The sequence below is a fragment of the Notechis scutatus genome, chromosome 5 (assembly GCF_049901735.1).
Source record: "Notechis scutatus isolate UNSWTSFEM ecotype Mainland chromosome 5, rNotScu1.2, whole genome shotgun sequence".
NCBI lineage: Eukaryota > Metazoa > Chordata > Lepidosauria > Squamata > Elapidae > Notechis > Notechis scutatus.
In genome coordinates this window covers 82,763,097-82,784,615 of record NC_142013.1, presented here as the reverse complement: position 1 = coordinate 82,784,615, position 21,519 = coordinate 82,763,097, and the positions used below count along the sequence as shown (strand labels likewise).

Below are 21,519 nucleotides of genomic sequence, written 5' to 3'. Positions count from 1 at the left end.
TTCTGGCTTTCCTCCACTTTCCCGATGTGCCTGCCTTGAATGCAGTGGCGGCGAGATGTTTGAAAAGGGGAGGAAAGCCAGAGTGGCTTTGCTCTCCTTTCCAAACGTCCCGCCACAGCTGCGTTCAAGGCGAGGCCCCCGCAGGCTCACCCCACTAAGCCCCTTGCAATGGAGCATGCAGTAGTGAATGGGGTGAACCTGAGAGAGGGAAAGAGAGAGAGAGAAAGAAAAGAAAGAGAAAAGGGACAGAAAGAAAATGGGCAAAGAAAGGGGGGGATGGAAAGGACGGAAAGAAAAAGAAATAAAGAAGGAGGGAGGGAGGTGATAGTCTTGGCCATGTTTCGTCCACAAAACCTTTAATTAATAGAAGCCAAAGATGTTTCAATGTGCTGGCAAAGATGCTGGCAAAGATGTTTCAATGTGGGAAAGGGCCTCTAAACTAGACCTCATTTCAATCTGATGCATCAGGTCTCTCTGTCTGTCTCTGTCTCTCCTTCCCTCCCTCCATCCCCCACTCTTTCTTTGTCCCTTTTTCTTTCTTTCCCTTTTCCCTTTTCTTCCTTCTCTCTTTTCTCTCTCTCTCTTTCCCTCTCTCTTTCTTTTCTCTCTCTCTTTCCTTCTCTCAGGCTCACCCCATTGATTTGGTACACCACTCCGCTCGGACATAAAACAAATGAACAAGAATCGGCAAAGCATCTCTGATTAGATTCTATTCACTACTAGAATCTAATCAGAGATGCTTTGCTGATTCTAGTCCAATGACCTGCTCCAGCACGGTTATAAGGGAGTATGTGTGTATGTGTGTACATGGCTGTCAAAACTCCAAAACAGGTCAAGTAGCTCTGGGGAGGTCAGTCATAAATATTAGGACACTTGCCAAGCAACCGGCCATTAAGCAAGGACCACTTGTATTTGGTTTAAAAAAGCAGGTTTCTACTACCCCCCCGCAACTGTAACTCTTTTCAAACCAGATGTGAACACACACATATTGTAAATATTTTGATTTTCAGAGCAGAAATGGCAAAAGCAGAAAAATCAAAGAAGAAATGTAGACAATATAGTGTGGAGTATCTGAAGTATGGATTTATACCAGCATCATCAAACCAGCAGCTGCCACAGTGCCTAATATGTGGGAAAGTATTTTCTAATGAGGCAATGAAGACTTCCAGACTGAACGAACATTTGAAGAAGGAACATCCTGACAAGGCAGACAAGAATCTAACTTTTCTTCAATCACTTCATGACAAATTTCAAAAGTGCCCAACACTGTCTCACATGTTTTTTAATTCTTCCCAACAAAACACTGACGGTTTGCGTGCATTATACAACATTTCATTGCTGATTGTTAAGTCTGGAAAGCCACATACTATTGGTGAAGAACTCATCCTACCAGCCATTAGTGAGGTTCTGAGTACTATTTTGCATAAGTCACCACATGATATAATTAAGACAATTCCTCTCAGCAACAATTCAGTTCAAAGACGCATAGATGAAATGGCTGAGAATGTGGAAGATGTATTGTGCAGCATACAACAGACTTTGCATTACAGCTGGATGAATCAACTTTGCCAGGCAATGAATCTTTGTTTCTTGCTTATGTGCGCTTTATTAAAGACAAAAGTTTGACTCAAGTTATTTGCGAAGCAACTAAATACAGATTCTAAAGGGGAGTCAATATTTCATGTTGTTGAGCAGTTCTTCAAAGACAAGGAAATTCCACTAACCAACATTCTTGCTTGTGCAACTGATGGAGCACCAACAATGACTGGTTGTTACCATGGGTGTGTTGCTTACTTGAAAAAAGCAGTGCCAAATGTCTTTACCATTCACTGTCATTCAATATCTGGTTGCAAAAACCCTCAGTGATCGCTTGAACAAGTCATTACACACTTTCATTACTGCAGTGAACAAAATTAAAGTACATGCTCTCAACGATCGACTATTCCGAGAGCTCTGTGTTGAGAATGATGAAGATTGTGATCATTTGCTGCTTCATACAGAAGTTCATTGGCTATCAAAAGGCAACTGTTTGAGACGCTTTTACAATCTTTGACACTGTTGTGGAGTTTTTTGAAGGCAAGAATGCTTTGCTCAGTGATGAACTCAAAGAGATCAGGCATGACATTGCTTATTTATCAGAACTGTTTACAAAGTTCAATGAAGTGAATTTGCAGTTGCAAGGAAATGAAGTCAATCTTATTAAGGCCAAATCTGTCATCTCTACATTTATTTCAAAGTTAGTTCTATTCAAGCGCAATATAGGCTGTCGCGAGCTATACTAATTTCCAAGCTTCTCTGAGCTAGAAAAGAAAGGTGGGATACAAGATGACGATCTGCATGTTTTTTGTGACCATTTGGACATGCTGCGTAAAGATATGTCTCAGTGGTATCAGGATCTTCTTTTGATGGAAATTCCAGATTGGGTGATAAATCCATTTTTAGATACTGAGGAAGATGGGGAAGTGGAGGAACAACTAATAGAACTGAAAAATGACATTGAGCTGAAGCCAAAGTTTAAGAAATTGTACCAAGAATTTTGGTTACAGAAGGAAATTTCTGATCACTATCCTGCACTATGGAAAGTAGTTAAGAAGCTCCTTGTTGCATTTCCAACATCATATTTGGCAGAACATGGTTTCAGTGTGGTCATCCAACTTCTCTCCAAGCAAAGAAATCGACTCCAGATTACTGAACGTGGTGATTTAAGACTCCTGCTAAGTGACTTAAAACCAGACATTAGGAAACTGGTATCACTTCATCAAGCCCATCCATCGCATTAGTAACTGCTTCACTGTTCAGTAAATTCTTAAATTTTACTGAGTTTACCAAGTTACTAGTTACTAAGGTTCTTGATAAATGACTATCAGACTTTGAAAACCTGGTATCACTGGATCATGTTCAACAATTTTGTTGAATTAACATTAACTTAAAAGATTTTTTTAAATTGGATTTTGAATAAATGTGCAATTAATTGTTACAATTTTGAATTTTACTGTTACTATCTTCTTTGGTGGGTCATGCAAACCGCTATTCTGAATAATGCTGTTTATACGGGGTGGGGGTGGGGGAGCACTGAGGATGAGTTTGTAGCACCAAGTGGGAGGTGGACTGAAAAGAAAAGAAAGAAAGAAAGAAAAGAATGGGAGGGAGGAGAAAGTGAATGAGATATCTAGTCCAACCAGCTGGGTTAGAAGGGTGTGTGTGTGTGTGTGTGTGTGTGTGCATGGCTGTCAAAACTCCAAAAACAGGTCAAGTAGCTCTGGGGAGGCCAGTCATAAATTAGAACACTTGCTAAGCAACCTGCCATTAAGTGAGGACCACTTGTATTTGGTTTGCCAGTCACCAAACCATGCCCACCCAGTCACGTGACCAGCAAGCCACACCCACCCAGTCATGTGACCCGCAGGCCATGCCCTCAAATTAGGCCACACCCACAAAAATTTGAATCCCGCCCCTGAGTGGGGGGCACTGAGGATGAGTTTGTAGCACCAAGGGGGCAGTGGACTGAAAAAGTTTGGGAACCACTGATTTACATCATAACTGGTAGTACTGACAATCTTTTTTTGCTAAAATATAGACATTATAATATGCTCAGAAGAACTTCAACCAAATATGTAGTATATAGCAGTGGTTGCTAACCAGTGGGCCAGGGACCACTGGTGGTCTGTGAGAAAATTTTGGTGGTCTGCAGAGAAATGTCACTCCCAAAGCACCCCGCAAAGCAATTAATCCAGGCTGTGCGAAAACACAAGGCTGCACCGCCTACATGGCCAGAGGGAACACAAGGCTTGCGTCACTTACATTGCGAACAACACAAGGTAGGAGAGGGGGGAAAGGGTGGGGGGGACTTGCCCCACTCACCCCACATGCCTTGCCTAGCCACCAGGCTGCTTCTTTCCACTTGTTTCTTCTGCTTTTGGCTGCACGCAAGGAAAGCAGCAAAAGTCTTTCTTTCCCTCCCCCAAACTCTGCCAGAAATGAGTCTTTGGAACCCTGCAACACATTCTGCTCCAAGAAGCTGCACCAGCGCAACAAGTCTCACAAAGACTCATTTCTGGTGGAGTTTGGGGGACAGAAAGAAAGACTTCTGCTGCTTCTGCTGCTTTCCCTGCATGAAAGTCTTTTCCTTCCAAAAGTCTCTCTCTCTCTCTCTCCCTGAGAATGGAGCTGGAGATGGTATCCTGCGATCCCAAATAAAGAATGATCGATCGTTAGGAAAACAGGGTGGGGAATTTTCCTGCAGACTTTTTTGGGGATTTTCCCAGGGTCTCTGGTACGTGGGATTTAAAATTATGAGTTTGGTGGTCCCTGAGGTCCAAAAGGTTGGCGATCCCTGATATATAGTATGTCAGACAGTGGGAATAATGTAACAAGGCTACATTGCAAATTTGGGTTGCAGATTCCATAGATTAAAAAAAATTCAATTTTATTTTATAAATTCTGTGATATACCAATAACTACAAGATGAAAATTACATACCAAATGTAATTAGTTTGATGGCCCGTGAAATATTATATTCTTTCCCCTGATATATATGTTTAGCTCTGCATATATAAATTCCTTCATCTTCCTTAGTTACGTTATTAATGAGAAGATGTTCTCCAGAACTGCTAAATTTCCAGTCTTCATATAAATGCAAATGGCATTCCTGAAACAAAAATAAGCAAATATTATAAGAATAGTTAATACCAAGCTAAACTCTTTTATCAAACACATACCAAAAAAACAAAAAAAGTATAACCAAAAAAGAAAAATTAAATCAGTCCATTCCAGATCTGCAAGCTAAAGAAAATTTATCTACAGGACTAGTGAGCTGCAAGTAAATGTAAATTAGGAACCAAAAGACTCTTGATATTTCTCAGGATAATCACATTTATTTATTGATTTGATTTGTGTACCACTCATCTCATCTAGAAGCAACTCTGGTAAACATTAAAATGATAATCATAATCACATGCTACACCTCAAATGTTACCTTAATTGATGGCTATAACGGCAGTGTCAAATGCCAAGAGTAATAATCATTTTATAAATATTTAATGTAACAATATCAGCTGGAGAAAAGTACTTGTAGGGAACTATGAAGATTTAGAAGTAAGGAGAAATTTTCTGATGGTGAGAACAATTAATCGATAGAGTAGCTTGTCTCCCAGAGCTGTGGCGGTTTCATCACTGTAGGTTTTCAAAAATAGTCTGGACAGCCATTTTGACTGGGATGGTATAAGGTTCCTGCCTTAAGCAGGGGGCTGGATCAGAAGGCCTCTGAAGTCCTTTCCAGCCCTATGATTCTATGTTCTATATTCTGATGGAGACAAAGGAATGTAACAGGTAGCATATTTGAGATAAAATTGGAAACAATTTATGTTTACAAGTGATACCAGCCTGTTCTCAGAGCGTGATTGTAGCAGGTAGAATAGTTGAGCCCAGCTTTTGTTATATATCTATTAATTTGAAAACTGGAGAGACAATAGCTGAGAAAGGTAAGCAGTGAGACAATGTTAACCAAAATAACTCACAGCTAAAAATGAAGATGAATGGATAAAATATTTGTTCCAAAAGGCAAAAACAACCCAATAAATGTTCCAAAGGAATAGCAGCAGCTAAAACATTAAAACTGAACCACTGGTGATGTTACCTCGTTGTGTAATGAAATGTCTGAAATAAAACAGCTAAGCTCAGAGAACACCAAGGACCCCACAATAAAACAGATTTAAAGTTATTACAAATAACTCAAGGTGGTGAACATATTCAGCATGCCTTCCTCCTCCTATTTCTTACGTGAAGACACCAACTAATTATAGAAAGATGGATAACTTATGAGAGAATAAGAAGGATACTGGGAAAGAAGTGAAAGCTAAGGAAAATGAAACATTTGTAATCTTCTTAGCCAAAGAAGAATAAAAAAGAAAAACCCAATGTCTTTATATCAGCATTGCAAAGACTTGAAAGCATATTTGAGGTTCATGTTGGAATTCCTCTCAAAAACTGTTAATTGAAGCCACGCAAAAACAATCTGGCTCCTAAACAATATTAAAGATTCTCATTGTATAACAGAAACTGTTGTGGCTCCGATTCCTGAGCCTGTGCTGTTGGAGGAACAGGACTTGGAAGATGAGGAGGAGGAACTGGGAATGCCTTCCTCCCCAGGACCTTCCTCTCTGGCAATGCCTTCCTCCCTGATAATGCCTCAGGTTTCATCAGACAACTGAGAGGAACAGCCTGAGATTAATCAGGAGGAAGGCATATCAGAGCAGCCCCTGACAGGGAGTCAAGAGGAAGAATGTTGGCTTGATCCTAGGCAGCGTCGTAGGGAGAAACGTGAGCAGCAACGTAGGAGGCGTGGGAGGGTCAGAGAGTGAGCTGAGCCATTGAGCCATACCCCACAGGGGATAAAAGTGGGTGTGTTGTCGGCTGGAACTTTGTACGGGACAAAGTTGGATCTTACTTCAGGTTTTCTTTGGGAATGATTTTTGTGGTCTGCCTTGTAATTTTCTGTAAGTAGCTTTTTACTTGTTATTAGTTCGGACTTGGCAGGCAGAGCGTGTTGGAATACAAGGACATTATCAGTTCCAAAGAATTAACTCTGTGAAGTCTGAGCCAGCCTGCCTGCCTGCTTGTGTTTGTGTGAGTTTGTACTCTTTTATCTTTTGGGAAAGAAGAAAGGTGAGACAGAACAAGAAACAAAGTTTGGAGCTGCAATCAATACAATTTTGCCTGAAAAATACATCAAAGATGAAGTGTCAGTATGATAAAAGGCCACAGGAGGGCCACAGATTCTTGATATGACTTGAAGTCAAAGACAACATCATCATATAAAAGGTGGAGGAAGAAATTAGGTAATCAGTACAGTGGGCTTAATACTTACTCATGGGGAAAAATATTTTGGATGTGGAAGTTGCAGGGACCTTCTAAGAGAATGGCTGTGTCATCTTGGAATTTTCCTACTATATTACATATCATAAGCAGAGTAACATGAAGGCAATCAGATTAGGGTTCTGAGTTCAAAAGAACTTATTCCAATAGGCTGAGGGAAAGCATTGGAAAGATTCTATGGATAGAAATCCTGAATTGTAAAAGTTGTAAAAAAATCCTGAGTTGAAAAATGCTGAAATATGAAACAATAAAGAAGCATCCAAACACACACAGCATCAGAGGAGAAGAAAAAGGAGAGACACCAATGAAAACAATGAACTATTAGATAGAGACTTCCTCATCGGAAATATTTGTTTATATATTTTTCTTGTTAAATAAGGATGAGAAATTTTATAGCTATTTACAGATTTATTTTTGTACTAATTTTTATTGTTATTGTTGAATGTATATATTTTTTCTGTTTTGTATTTAAATCCCATTGATAAAACATAATAAATATATACATGAAAAAAGAACTATCCAATGAACTGAGAAGCAAAAGGGGCAAGTCTTTAGAAAAATTTAAGGAGACCCTTATAGTAAAAGGAATATATACATATAAATAATCAGTGTACGTAAGAATGACTTTGGAAAGCCAAAACTCAGAATGACCTGAGGTTTGCAGTGAACACCATAGTTAACAAAAAAGGTTCTTTGGTTATGCATGTAGTAAGAGGAAATTCAAGCAAAGAGCTGGTCCAAAAGTTGTAGAACATGGCAAGATAGTGATGTGCAAAACGGAAAAAGTAAACTGCTTAATTGCTATTTTGCTTCTGCCTTTATGGAAAAGGACTTACCTTATACCATTGTAAAGCAAAAGGAGCATTTTCATCATTTCTGAAATTTTGAAGATCTGGACAAGTCAGCTTCCCATTATATTCTAATGGAATTTTCTGTTCAAAAACCATTCCTTTATTAAAACACAATCCAATGCTGTTCTCAAACACTATTAGGGATTTGTTAACTCTTGTGGAGTTACTGAAATAAAAATGGCATTAGTACTTCAGTTATTATATAATATACGCATCCATAAAGAGAGTGACTGGCATCAAATTATCATTTAATATTTAGGAAAAAAATAATTATATCAATTAACAGTTGGGTACACTTCTAAAAATATGAGCAGATCTTGAACCAAGATACATTAAAGCATAGATTAACAACTTTTTGTACCAATTCAATTTCTTATATTTAATTTCTAATTTCAGGAGTATATTTTTTCAGGAAAAATATGTAAGCAAATGAATAATAAATGGAACCAATGAAGTTCTATTGTTATAAAAATTTAGCTAGAAATAAGACTCCAATTATTCAGAAGTGTTTACTCTCATTTAAGCATTAAACTCTTATAAAAGCATGGTCTATGATTAGAAGTTAAAAATCTTCTACCAAGCATTGTTTGAACTCAAATTCTATACATTTAAAGCTAAAAATTAATACCAATAAACATGGTCAAAATATTAATTTTATATTTTCTTCTCATTATCATTTCCTTTTCCAAATGCTAGATCCAATGTAAAGTACTACTGTAATTATAATGTTGGAGTACAATCAAGTTATGTCCCTGCTTGTTGTTGGAGTTCATGGGAAATTTTAAGGGAAGTCATGGTTTTATCACTTGGATTAATCTCTGGTTTAGAATTGTTCTTACGGTGTACATCCTTATCTCCCACAGATAATGTGAAATATACAGGTAGTCCTTGACTTATGACCACAATTGAGCCCAATGGTTCCATTGTATGGCCTTTCTTGTTAAGTGAATCACTGCAGTTGTTAAGTTAGTAACACAATTATTGAATCCAGCTTCCCCATTGACTTTGCTTGTCAGAAGATTGCAAAAGGTAACTCATGGACCAGGGACACTGCAACCATCATAAATACATGCCAGTTGCCAAGCAATCAAATTTTGAACATATGATCATGGAGATGCTGCAACTGTCAAAAGTGTGAAATATAGTCATAAGTCACTTTTTCAGTGCCATTGTAACTTTGAATGGTCATTAAATGTGAATTATTGTAAGTTGGGACGACCCTCAAAGGCAATGAATAAAGAATGAATAAATAAACTGACTTACTAAATGCATCGATACATTCCAGAATCTTCTAGTTTTGCAGGATAAAACCAAAGCAAGTTTGCTTGCTGAAAAACCCGGGAGGAGTTATCTGTAGTTATAGGCATCTCAATATCTTTTCTATACCAAGTCACAACATGGTTAGATTGGCTACCTGATAGACAAGAGACAGTTCCTGGCTCTTCTTTAGCGGATAAACTAACAATGGTCTCCTCACCTAACAAATAAATAAATATATATTACTATTTGTGCAACTATAAATATACATTAGTATTTGTATAATAGTGATTACAGTAGTATAACTGCCATATATATAGATTATCTATCTATTTGAAATGTGTAAACAGATCTACAATTATGACAAATGTTTCTCAAATATTCCAGATTTGAGTTATTCATCTGGCTACAAAGGGAATAATTTGTTTACCAAAATAAAATTAAACTACACAATTAAACAAATAACACTTTTAAAATAAAATTAAATTAAATTAAACTACACAATTAAACAAGTAACACTTTTAAAAGAACAATCATTGAATTGCTATGCAACATTCTCTTCTACTGTTTCTTGCATAATTTCAAATATTTCTACAATGTATGATGCTATGAGTGTTTAGGATTATTTAGCTCATAGGAGGAGCTATGTTATCATGGCACAACAACAATGGAAATTTAAGAGCAGGCCATTCTTTCAGCCCCATTATCTTCAGATAATCAACAGCATATCTGATTTTGTCAATCAGAATTTCCTGCCAAAAACAGAAGAAGATGAAGATAAAACTAGCCCTTCCATCTTATCCACAGGGAAAACATTTTTAATGAGGTGTATGCCTACACACATGTTATTTGTCTGATTCAAATATTTTTGTTTTTAATTTATTGTTATTTAAATGGCAATTATTGGAGAAAAATGGATATAAATTAAATACATGCATGAAAAAATGGGCCATTATACCAGCAAGAGCAAAAATATACTACTTATTTAAATGTGAAAAATGTATTCAAAGTATTTAAAGAATAAATGTCTTTTAACGATTAATTATTATAAGAGCATCTTCTTAGTCTTTCCTAGTTTTGTTTAAATAATGAATTCAGGAAAAGCAAACCTGCATCTTATTTTAAATACAGAAGAAACTCAAAATGAGACATGGACCTTTAAACTTCCTCTCATGCACTGATTTTCAATTGTACATCTCTGTTCTTATATTGCCAGAATAACCACACTTCATGAGACATGAATGGTGGGTGTGCATGTGCAAGTGAAAATAAGCAATCCATATAGGAGACTGGTTAACTGTTGGGAAAAACCCAAATGTTATTATGTGACACTCACTGTGATATAAGACAGAAAGAAATATGGTATACTTACAACAGCTGAAAGAAAAATGAAGGAGATAAATCCAAGAAGTAAGCCACAGTGCAGAAAACATCTCCTAAAGAAATGAAAATATATTTGAACGTGTGATACGGGCAGATACATTCTATTACTTTATACGCTGAAAAAAGGTTTAATGTTTTTTAATATATCCAAACACAAATCTATTTGGAGTCCACAACTTAATATAAAATAAAAAATAAAAAGTAATCTGAAATTTGAAATAATGAAATTAGTTAAGCACAAATTCCAAGGATGTAAAGCCTTTCTTTTCCCAGCCTCTCAAATCTGCTGACTACTAATGAACTGAAAAAAACTTCTTGGATGAGTAGTGAAACATCTTCAAGTAAAAATAAAGTCAAGTTGCCTTTTGAAAAAGCACCTTTGGAGCAACCATTACTGACCTGAATGACTGAGAATCTCCATACACAACTGTACTAATGAATTTGGTGGCACAGCTTAATATCATTTTGAAATAGGAAGCATCTAATATCTATGGTGAAGTTCCTAAAATAGGTTTACCATAGTTTTGAAGCAGAAGAAAAAACTAATCCCTCAGAAGTTCAAGAAGATTTTAGTCAATGCAATATTACATTCTGTGTTCCATCAATTCTCTGCAACTTGTATCCATCAAATTAGCAAAAAGGAGACTTTCCAATATAATATTTGAAGAAGCATTGCTTTCAATTAACTACTGCATCATACCATGTTTCTCCAACAATACAGCTCCCCCAATGGGAAGTCCAGCATGTTTTCTAGGCATAAAATAAAATTAAGCCCCTCCCCCCAAATTTAGGCCTATTTTAAAACATGCGAAATGGAGGGAAGAGTGGGAGGGGACTTGCCATTAGAAGTGCCCCACGGGCAGCCACGCCTCGCCACCAGCCGCTCCTAATGGCCAATCATGGCAGAGTGTGGAGGGCTCCCTACCCCCGCCAAGCGTCTTTGCTGCAGACCTGGGTAAGCGGGCGGGCGGTGGCGGCGTGGATGTCCGCTGACAGCGTTTCAGCCACTTCTCGGGCCTCCATAGCTTCCACGGTTCCCGCCGGCGCCTCTCTCGCCGGCACCGTCTCCAACAGCGTCTGAGTCGCTCCCGCTTTCCCCCCCATCCCTGTCCCTGCAACAACAGGGGGAAAAACAATTTGAGGTACCTGGGAGCGCTGCGCGGTGCATTTTCGTTTAATCCCAAGTGGCTGGTTGGGCGTGAGAAGAGCCGAGCAAGCATCTCTGCCGCTGCTACCCTTGGTGCTCCAGCATCGGGCTCTGCAAGTTTCCAAAAGTCCTGGTACACAGCCCATTCCTGCATTCCAAGCATGCCCAGGCCGAGCTGCAGCTGTCCCTCTCTTGCCAGCGCTGTCTCCAACAGTGGCAACATCCATGCTACCGCTGCCCACCCGCTGACCCAGGTCTGCAGCAAAGCCGCTTGGCAGGGGTAGGGAGCGCTCCACCATGATAGGCCGTTAGGAGTGGCTGGTGGCGAGGCATGGCTGCCCACAGGGTGCTCTAGGCGAGAGTGCGCGGGGGTGTGTGAGAAACTAATTCACTCAAAAAAAAATAAGACCCAGCCTTATTATATGAGAAACACGGTATTCAGCACATGCAACAAAATAAGAGCATCATAGACTTATTTGCACAATCACAAGAAAAAGTAATACTACAAGTTAGTTGGCCGTAAAGTGTTTAGGGCTTTGAAGATTGTATCTATGCTAAATGAAGGTGTCCCAGTAATGGGAAAGTTCAAACCAAATAACTACTTTTCATGTCACAGCCTAACCCACTTTACAGGACTAAGAAGACAAAATGCAGCCAAACTAGATAAATAGCCATTTGCAAAAGTCAATGTAAACTCTATACTACTACATCGTTATCAATATTTGCACTCAGAATCTGGGAGATCATGGAGATCTCTCATAAAAACAGTCCATGAAGTTCTTTCTCAATAAATAGTAGTGAAACTTTTTTATTAAACCAACATCTGTTAGGAAAAACATTCTGTCGAACATAGACCTTTAAGGAACTTTCTGCCTTTTTTAAAATAACAAGTTTCTTCTTCAGAAAAAGACACAAGAAGATTAGGAGAAAGTGAATATGTAACATTGGAATTTTCAATAGAAATAAAAATTAAAATGTTGGTTGAAAGTGTGTTGATGAATTCAATGTAGTAATAAACAGAACTGTAAGATGGGAGAAGCTAATGAGAAAAGGCAGGTGTGTAGAAGATACTAAAATGAGGGTCAATAAAAGCACAACTGAAAACTAGTGATTCTTGTATTGAGTACTTGTGTGCCTTATTGGCTTTCATATTACATTTGTTTCCAAACTCTGAAATTACTTATGTTCTGTCAGAGTTTGTGAACTTTTGAAAAACAAGGTCTTACAAAAACGGTACACAAAAATGAATAAACAATATATGGTGAACATGAAACAATTTATTGTATCTTTTAATCTTCCAGATGAGAATCTGAGAAGCTAATCAGTTTGATGAAAAATTACGAATACAGAATTAATAATAGTAGAAAAAATAAAACAACAAGCTTGATCTATTGATTAAGGCATCAGGCTAGAAATCAGAACTTCTAATTCTGCCTTAACCATGGAAGCTGACTGGGTGACAGTCACTCTCTTAACCCAACTCATCTTATAGGAAGGTGGGGAAATAGTGGGTTTGCTGCTTTATTTATATAAATAATATAGGGAATGAAAAAAAATCTAAAACACAAACATGGAAAAGAAATAGTTACTGTATTCATATGCAAGACTCAAATACTATCATAGTGAAAGAGATTATGAATGGGAGAAAATATTAAAAAAAATCTAAGTGTTGGACTAAAACTGTAATAAAGTTTTTGCTACTTTTGGAGAAACTCAAGGCAAAACTGAGTATATCTGTCTTTTTTCTGTTATATTTACACATTTGTGTTTTGCCACCATTGTTGAATAGCTGGTATAACATTTCCAATATTTAGTGTTAGCGTATTTAAAGAAGTTCTTTCAACGTTCTTGTACCATCTCTAGATTTCCAGGTTATTTCTGTGTCCTTTGTTCTTTTTCTACTACCTCATTACTTTTTTTGTACAGATACTTGTGATGTCATTATTATCATTGATGTCCTCTAGACCAAATAAAATGGCGTTTGGACGTTTCCGTTCACGCTCAACAGCTTCTCTGATGAGGATTGGGATATCATTATTTGTCTGGCTTATGTTTTTTTGTGGATTGGGTTGTGGATTGGGTTGTGGTTGTTGGGTAGAGATGTGGTTTGTAGCTATTGGATGTTCAGGTTTTTGCGTTGTGTCTTTTTTTTTCAAGGTTGGATAATCTTTCTTTTAAGGCGTCCAGGGATGCTGCTATGGTGTCAAGGGATGTTATTCATGTTTCTATGGTATCAACTCTTTCAAACAGATCCAGTTTGGGTCTGCATGATTTGCAGAGATATGGAAACTCATTGGATGATTCTAGGTATTGAATCATTTGCTCGGGTAATCCCAAGCAGTCATGGTACGTTGATTAAATAAATTAACGGAACAAATTTGGGTAATCAATATAGCCAATATCACACCAATCAATCAATTGCAGTAATCTCTCTAGTCAAATAATTTTCATAAGCAACAATCAGCCTAATCAATTAATTACACTAATCGCTGATCAATTAATTACACTAATCATTAATCACACTGTTCAATTAAATTCACTAAATCACTGATTTTACTAATCAATTAAATTACATGAATCTTCATCTTTTAAACTAATCAGTAATCACACTATTTGCACTAAACACTCTAATCACACTAATCAATTAAAACAATAAATCAATTAAACCATTAATGAAATGTTTTATAGAAATTGATTATCTAATCATTGATATAGGTGATGAGGTACAAAAGTAAGTTTTGAGGTAATGAATTAATCAGTGTTTGATTAAAGTAATGAGGTAGTATTGAGAGTCTGCAAGAAAAGGGTTAATTGTTTTACTAGCAGCTGTGATTTACTGGGTGGGAGGAATTTATTGTTCTGATTGCTGCTGCTATTACTCTGTAAACAATAGGCTGTAACAAGATGTTCAAAGCACACTGGATTTTTGAAAGAGAGCAAAACTCGCTGAATTAAAACACTTTAACTACAATAAATATGTCTCTGAATAAGATTGTTTTCCAATAGTTTCCTAAAGTTCTTCAAGTTGAGTAGTAGTAAAAATACAGTTCAGAAATTTGGGTTAACCAATCCAATTTGTCCTTTACTTTTAAAGTTACTTCTAGTTGCAATATCTTTTTTAAAAAAAAACTAAATCTGACAGTCTCTCCAGATTGTTAATCGCAGCTATTTTCCTCCTTTGAGTCCCACTTTCCAAGGAAAATTCCACTGCAGAAATTGGAGTGATTCTTACCAAGACTAAGCACGCTGTTACAAGATCTTTCCTTTCTTTTTCACTTCTGTCTCAGCTGCCTTCCTGGCTTCGATTTAGCCATGCTGGCAGTTCTCTTTTTAGTTCAGATGGAGGGGTTTTCTTTGGGTCAATCGAGGAGACTCTCCTCTCCTCGCGACCACCGAAGCATTCCTCTGCCTTTACCACCCATCCAGGGTGACTTTCGGCTCCTAAGAGCCTCAGGGATTTCTCCTCCCTCCTTGTTTCTCCCTGCCAGCTGTCCGATGTGGCTTCGGGGAAACTGTGTGGGGGATATTAATGGAAACACGTTGTCTGGCGTGGAAGATACTTCTATCAGCTGTGTGAGGGATTTAAATGAAGGTACGTTGTTTGCATTCCGCTGGCTCCAAGTGATCCAGTTCAAGAGCTCCACCAGTGTGGTTAATAGGGCTCGATGAAAAGAGCTTCACTTCTCTGGGGAAGGAGAGGAGGGCTCTGGATCAGCTAGCAGGAGCTCCGCCAGCATTATTAGGGTTCCACGGCTTCAGAATCCAGCGTTTTTGGGCTTGTTTTGGGGGCGCTGATTTACTCATGGTTACTGGTGCAGGCGGCAGCTTTAAAAGTGATTTCTGGTGCAGGTGGTGGCTTTATAGGGAGATAGTGCTCCAGGAGCGAGAGCCTCACCTTCCTAGTTGGGCGCTGCCATATTTCAAAGTTTTTTGAAGCAATTGGCTAAGTTCAGAAAATGTGCTACTATGACATACACTTACTATGATGGTAGCATAGCAAACTAAGCTAAAACACATACTGTAGATCATATCTAGATAATAGTTCATATTATTCTTCAAGATTTGCAGAGGCAGAGCAAAATGCAATCATATTTGCTTTGAGTATCTGTACTTTCTGGTCACTATTCTGATTTTCATTAATTCTATACATGATACCCTTCAGGCAAGAACATCAGGATATTTTCTGTTAATTGTCGGTTCTTGTTAATTAATTGTAAACTTGTTAACTGTTAATAACTGGCCTTGTTGACCAATTAATGGAATGACTGCATTTTTCAACAAGAAGTGATAAGAAAATACCTACTACTACACTTGTGTTGGAAAGCACTTACCAAGGCATTTCTGGGTTCTAAGGATTGGCTGGTGACATCACAATTTCCCAGAGGACACCCAAGTGGGTTCCTTTCATGTCCTTGTTATTTTTCCCCACCAAGGTGATACTTATTTGTCTACTTGCACTTGCATGCTTTTGAACTACTATGACAGTAGGAGCTGGGACAAATCGACGGGAGCTCATTCAGTTATGTGGCTTGCATTCACGGTTTTCAAACTGCCAAATTGCCAACCCCTCATGGTTTTCTGTCTCAATGTCCTAGTCATGTCAGCTACTGTACCCACTAAGAAAATAACTTACTGGTCGTTTACAATCTATCCCCCACTTTATACTCTATATATATTACAAACACAATGCAAACAGTTGGATGGAAGCAAGATGATAAATAACTCCAAAAATCAGACAGAAAGGGAAGCATAGCTGAATCTTAGAACATAAACTCCTTGGATATAACATCTCAGAAAGGCCAAGAAGTGTGTTTGTGAATATTTAAATATTTGATTTGTGTGAATATGGCAGGTTTATGGTACAAAAAGGTTTTACTGGCATTATCAAGGCCACTCTTAAGTTCTGAATCAGAAAGATATATTGGTGATAGGTACACTGGGGGGGATTGTTATATGGCAGCCACACTCTACTCATATGGTACAACTATAGCCTTAAAATTTAAAAATTGGAATGCACAAATTCTCTTGGCCTGATGCACACTTGGCCTTTAGTGGTATGCTGAAGGAGAATTCTGCAATATAAGCAGAGCTAAGAGAAATACTAATAATTAAATCTAATTAAACATTTACATTATATTAAGTCAATCTCCTTCATATAAACAAAATGATGTCTCTACACATTGACATCACAAGATGGAGTTTGCTGTATTATTGCTAAAAAAAGGTATAGGAACCCAACTGCAGCATCGAAGGCATGGCTAGGTGCTGATTGTGGAACAGATCATGAACTGTTCGAGAAGGAGGAGGAGGAAGGGGGAAAGGAAGAGAAGGAGAAGATATTGTACAACAGAGATGTCAAGATCTAAGATATCCTAGATGCTATTCCCCATTTACAAAAACTTCTAGTACTAGAAGATGATGTTAGATCAACACATTGGTCATTACAAAGTCAGAAGGCTACAAGAGTTTATGCAATCAACAGAAGAGGAATCCATAAAATTTTGAACTAAGTAACACAATGGCCAACCAACTGAAAGAATTAAATCAGTATTTCAATACCATAAAAAGAGAGGTAACTGAGTGTACAAACTACTGTGCAATATCCTTAATTATACATGCTAACAAAATAGTGCTTAGGATAACACAAATTAAAGTCCTCCGAGGAAAAAGAGACATCATATGCTCCAATGGTTTTAGAAAAGACTAAGGTATATGAAATATTGCTCATATATGCTGGATCATTGAGAAAGCCAATGAATACTAAACAAAAGTCACTATATACTTCAATTATTAGAGAAAGGATTTTGATTGTGTTGCTGATGGCAAGTTGTGGAATGTTCTTAGAAAAATGGGAATCCCAGAACAACTTATTATGCTTGTAAGAAAATTATATACAGGCCAAGAAGGTATAGTGCAGACATAACACAGTGAAACACATTGGGACTATATTGGCAAACAAATATGACAATGTTGAATATTTTTTCCCATTTTTATTCAATCTATATGTTGAATATACACTGCTCAAAAAAATTAAGGGAACACAAAAATAAGACATCCTAGATCTGAATGAATGAAATATTCTTATTAAATACTTTGTTCATTACATAGTTGAATGTGCTGACAACAAAATCACACAAAAGTTATCAATGGAAATCAAATTTAGCAACTCATGGTGGTCTGGATTTGGAGTTACACTCAAAATTAAAGTGGGAAAAAACACTACAGGCTGACCCAACTTTGATGTAATATCCTTAAAACAAGTCAAAATAAGGCTCAGTAGTGCGTGTGGCCTCCACGTGCCTGTATGACCTCCCTACAATGCCTGGGCATGCTCCTGATGAGATGGTGGATGGTCTCCTGAGGGATCTCCTCCCACACCTGGACTAAAGCATCCCCCAACTCCTGGACAGTCTGTGGTGCAATGTGGCATTGGTGGATGGAGTGAGGCATGATGTCCCAGATGTGTTCAATTGGATTCAGGTCTGGGGAACGGGCAGGCCAGTCCATAGCATCAATGCCTTCATCTTGCAGGAACTGCTGACACACTCCAGCCACATGGGGACTAGCATTGTCTTGCATTAGGAGGAACCCAGGGCCAACCGCACCAGCATATGGTCTCACGAGGAGTCTGAGGATCTCATCTCGGTACCTAATGGCAGTCAGGCTACCTCTAGCGAGCACATGGAGGGCTGTGCGGCCCCCTAAAGAAATGCCACCCCATACCATTACTGACCCACTGCCAAACCGGTCACACTGGAGGATGTTGCAGGCAGCAGAATGTTCTCCACGGCGTCTCCAGACCCGTGGCCTATCTCCTGGTAGCACCTACATGCTCTGGACACTACACTGACAGACACAGCAAACCTTCTTGCCACAGCTCGCATTGAGGTGCTATCCTGGATGAGCTGCACTACCTGAGCCACTTGTGTGGGTTGTAGACTCCGTCTCATGCTGCCACTAGAGTGAAAGCACCACCAGCATTCAAAAGGGACCAAACCATCAGCCAGAAAGCATAGGAACTGAGAAGTGGTCTGTGGTCACCACCTGCAGAACCACTCCTTTATTGGGGATGTCTTGCTAACTGCTTATGCTTTCCACCTGTTGTCTATTCCATTTGCACAACAGCATGTGAAATTGATTGTCCATCAGTGTTGCTACTTAAGTGGACAATTTGATTTCACAGAAGTGTGATTGACTTGGAGTTACATTATGTTGTTTAAGTGTTCCCTTTATTTTTTTGAGCAGTGTATATTATGGGAAGCTGAATTTGAAGAAGATAAACATAGTTTTAAAACTGAGAGAAGAAACATCAATAACCTACCCGATGTTGATGACTGTACCCTGATAGCCATATAAATAAACAAACAAACAAATAAATAAAACCCTTCCCAAGGCAAGGTTTCAAAACCAGGTATTAGGTACCACTTTTTAAAATCCAATTATGTTCTCTATACACCTTTCAATTATTAATCAATCTTTGATTACAATCAAGTATTTCATTCTTGACATAGGAATAAACATTAAATGTCAGTCAATAAACTATCACAATCTCAGACTGGAAATATGGAATTTCTATCCTGGGCAACTGCCTGAAAAATAAAAATATGGTATTTATTGGCTTTACTAATAATAGATTTAGGTTTCACTTCTACGGGGCATACATATTTCTAAAAATCATCCATTAACAATGCAATCCTTGGCTTTTCTAGGGTACAATATTCCCAACTAAGAATAGTTTCTTCCATCTTCAGTTAGTTATTTTTTCTCACCCCATTTGCCTTTTATCAGACAAATGAGGAATAATTTCTCCTTTTCAACATGCTAAACATTTCAACATTTTTATACAACTCCAGATTGCACTTTTTGAACTCAAAACCACACGTCATATTGGAAAAAAAATAAACGTGTAAATGATTCTCTTTCTACAAATACTTCGGCCAATTTTATGAGGACTCTGTATCATGAGGTAGAATTAGTCAACATTTCGCATTCCCCTTTCCCAGTTTTTGACCAGAAAGAAACAATTGAAGGAAAATACCCTGGATTTGTCGGGCTGTGATTTTTGGCAACGCAAGAAGTTACTCTTCGACCGTCTGGAAGTACTCTGTAAAAGCAAAATCAATAAGCCCTATTTACACTCATGCCAGATCAAAGCTTCAGCCAAGCAGACTTTAACCATGAAAGCAAGAAATCAATGAGTCGAGTATGTCCGGTACGAAATACCCAAGAGTAAAGCAGTTATTCTACACTTTTTAAAAATGATGTTCAGATGTATTGAATCCTCCTTCGAAGAGCCGGAGGTGGAATTGGAAATGTGCCCTGTGTGGAGCACGTCGGGTGCCTCTGCCTGCCAAGGCTTCACAGGAATGCGACGAAGGAGCCTTTGGCGGAGAAGCAAAAGGCAGGAGGTGAAGGCAGGCAAGTCGCTCCAGCCGGTCGCTTGACAGGTCCGAGCGAGAGAAGGGGAGAAGTGCCGGCATCCACAGGACCAGTCATTCCCTTTCGGTGGGGGGAAGGGGGGGAGGAATTCTCCGCCGCGAGTCCCTCTCTTCCTTCGAGCTGAAGAAAGGTCTCGGGACCGATATTGCTCCGCGCTTTCCCCCACCAAACACCTCGGCCAAATGATCCGCTGGCGCGCGAAATGGCGCCCCGCTCTCCCCCAAAACGTCCTAACTGCCCCCCGCCATCTTCCCGGCCTTACCCGGACACCAGCACGCAAGCAGAGCGAGCCTCTTCTTCACCTGGGCTACTCCAGGCGGACACTTTTCCTGTCTCGCCTCAGGCAGGAGAGCCGCGAGGAAAGTTCCGCCCCCGGAATTATCTCAGCCTCGCTCCGGCCGGCTTGATCGCGGGAAGAGGCAGGGGCGGGGATGGTGGTGGAGGGAGTTCAGGACAGAAGCCTCCGCGGTCGGCGGAGATCCAGAGCTCTCGGAGGCGGAGAGGCTGGAGGACGGAGGCAGCGATGCCGGAGCTTGTGACCCGCCTCTTAGGAGGCGATCCAGGCTCAAATTCTCTGCCCCTCCCAGATGTGATTTTGGAGAAACTTGTCAAAGCAGGACCGGGCCGTCGTTTGAAACGAGTACAGTATGCTTTTAATCTCCCATCTTTGTCAAATGGATTGGGCGGATTTCAGTTGCTCCCATAAAATAAATACAGCTAAGACTTCATGGAAACCTTGAACCTGCTTGCAAGGTTGAAGATAAGAACAACCCAATTTCAAAATGATAATCACGATTGGGCCTATGGTGGCAAAATCGTTTCTGCCCCATAGGCATACGGGGGGAGGGGGAGGGGGGGTGCATGTGTGATAGGGTGTCAAATGTCATGGATGTAAAGTTTGAGAATAAATCTTAATGACATAAAACATACATGTAGCCTTCAAGTTGCTTTGCAATTGTTCTTTCTGTCAGTGCACAGTAAAAAGTTTTGTGTCATCCAAACCAGTGAGGTTTCAAACTTCAGCCTGTGGAACCAGTTAGTTAACAATTTCCCAGAATCTTACATTAGGAGGCAAAGTGCTAGAAAATTGGCTGTGTTTCTCTGATTTTTTTGCCTGTTAATTTCTCATGGAGTCCATTCAAGTTCTCAGGAAACCCTGGGGACATTCCAGAAGACCATGTCAAGAAGTCTTATTATCTACTTTTCAGATAAGTTCTTGCTGTATTACAGGATTGAATTTATGCTATTTACATGTCTTTAATACAAAACTTCTGCTTCATCTGCTGTTTAAAAAAAGATAAATAAAGCCATGCTTTTCCATTATTTTTTCCATTACTTTTCCATTACTTAATTATGGGTGTTCATAAGTGACAGTTTTCCTGATATTTTTTCATACATGGTTGACTATTTAATCCTAGGTTCAAATGTACCTGGAAAACAGTCATGAGGAAAAAGTGGTAGAACAAAAGAGTGTTATTTGTTTTTGCCCAGTTTCTAAATTGGAAATAGACTATCAGAACAATTCAGAATGGCAACCCACAGCACACAAAACAGACTGTGAGAAAGTAT

General features: G+C 38.9%; 1 protein-coding gene and 1 long non-coding RNA gene across 4 annotated transcripts in view; one reads left to right on the top strand and one right to left on the bottom strand.

The window, feature by feature from the left end:
* Positions 1-20,494, bottom strand: part of LOC113411623 (interleukin-1 receptor type 1-like) — a 31,368-nt gene extending 10,874 nt beyond the window's left edge. The window contains exons 1-7 of one of the 3 annotated variants that reach the window (XM_087967176.1): positions 20,213-20,320; positions 19,550-19,615; positions 11,511-11,862; positions 10,354-10,417; positions 8,988-9,201; positions 7,710-7,890; positions 4,480-4,648 (exon numbers count right to left, since the gene is read on the bottom strand). In XM_087967176.1, coding sequence (XP_087823302.1) covers positions 4,480-4,648; positions 7,710-7,890; positions 8,988-9,201; positions 10,354-10,417; positions 11,511-11,810 — 928 coding nt within the window. In that variant the 5' untranslated portion in view covers positions 11,811-11,862; positions 19,550-19,615; positions 20,213-20,320. Of the gene's footprint in view, positions 1-4,479; positions 4,649-7,709; positions 7,891-8,987; positions 9,202-10,353; positions 10,418-11,510; positions 11,863-19,549; positions 19,616-20,212 lie in introns of all 3 variants that reach the window. The other 2 variants (XM_026666773.2, XM_026666775.2) reach the window with 2 other exon arrangements.
* LOC148130553 (uncharacterized) overlaps positions 20,342-21,519 on the top strand; it is a 95,539-nt gene continuing 94,361 nt past the window's right edge. The window contains exon 1 of the long non-coding RNA XR_015749881.1: positions 20,342-20,590. This is a non-coding gene — a long non-coding RNA (uncharacterized LOC148130553). The remainder of the gene's footprint in view (positions 20,591-21,519) is intronic.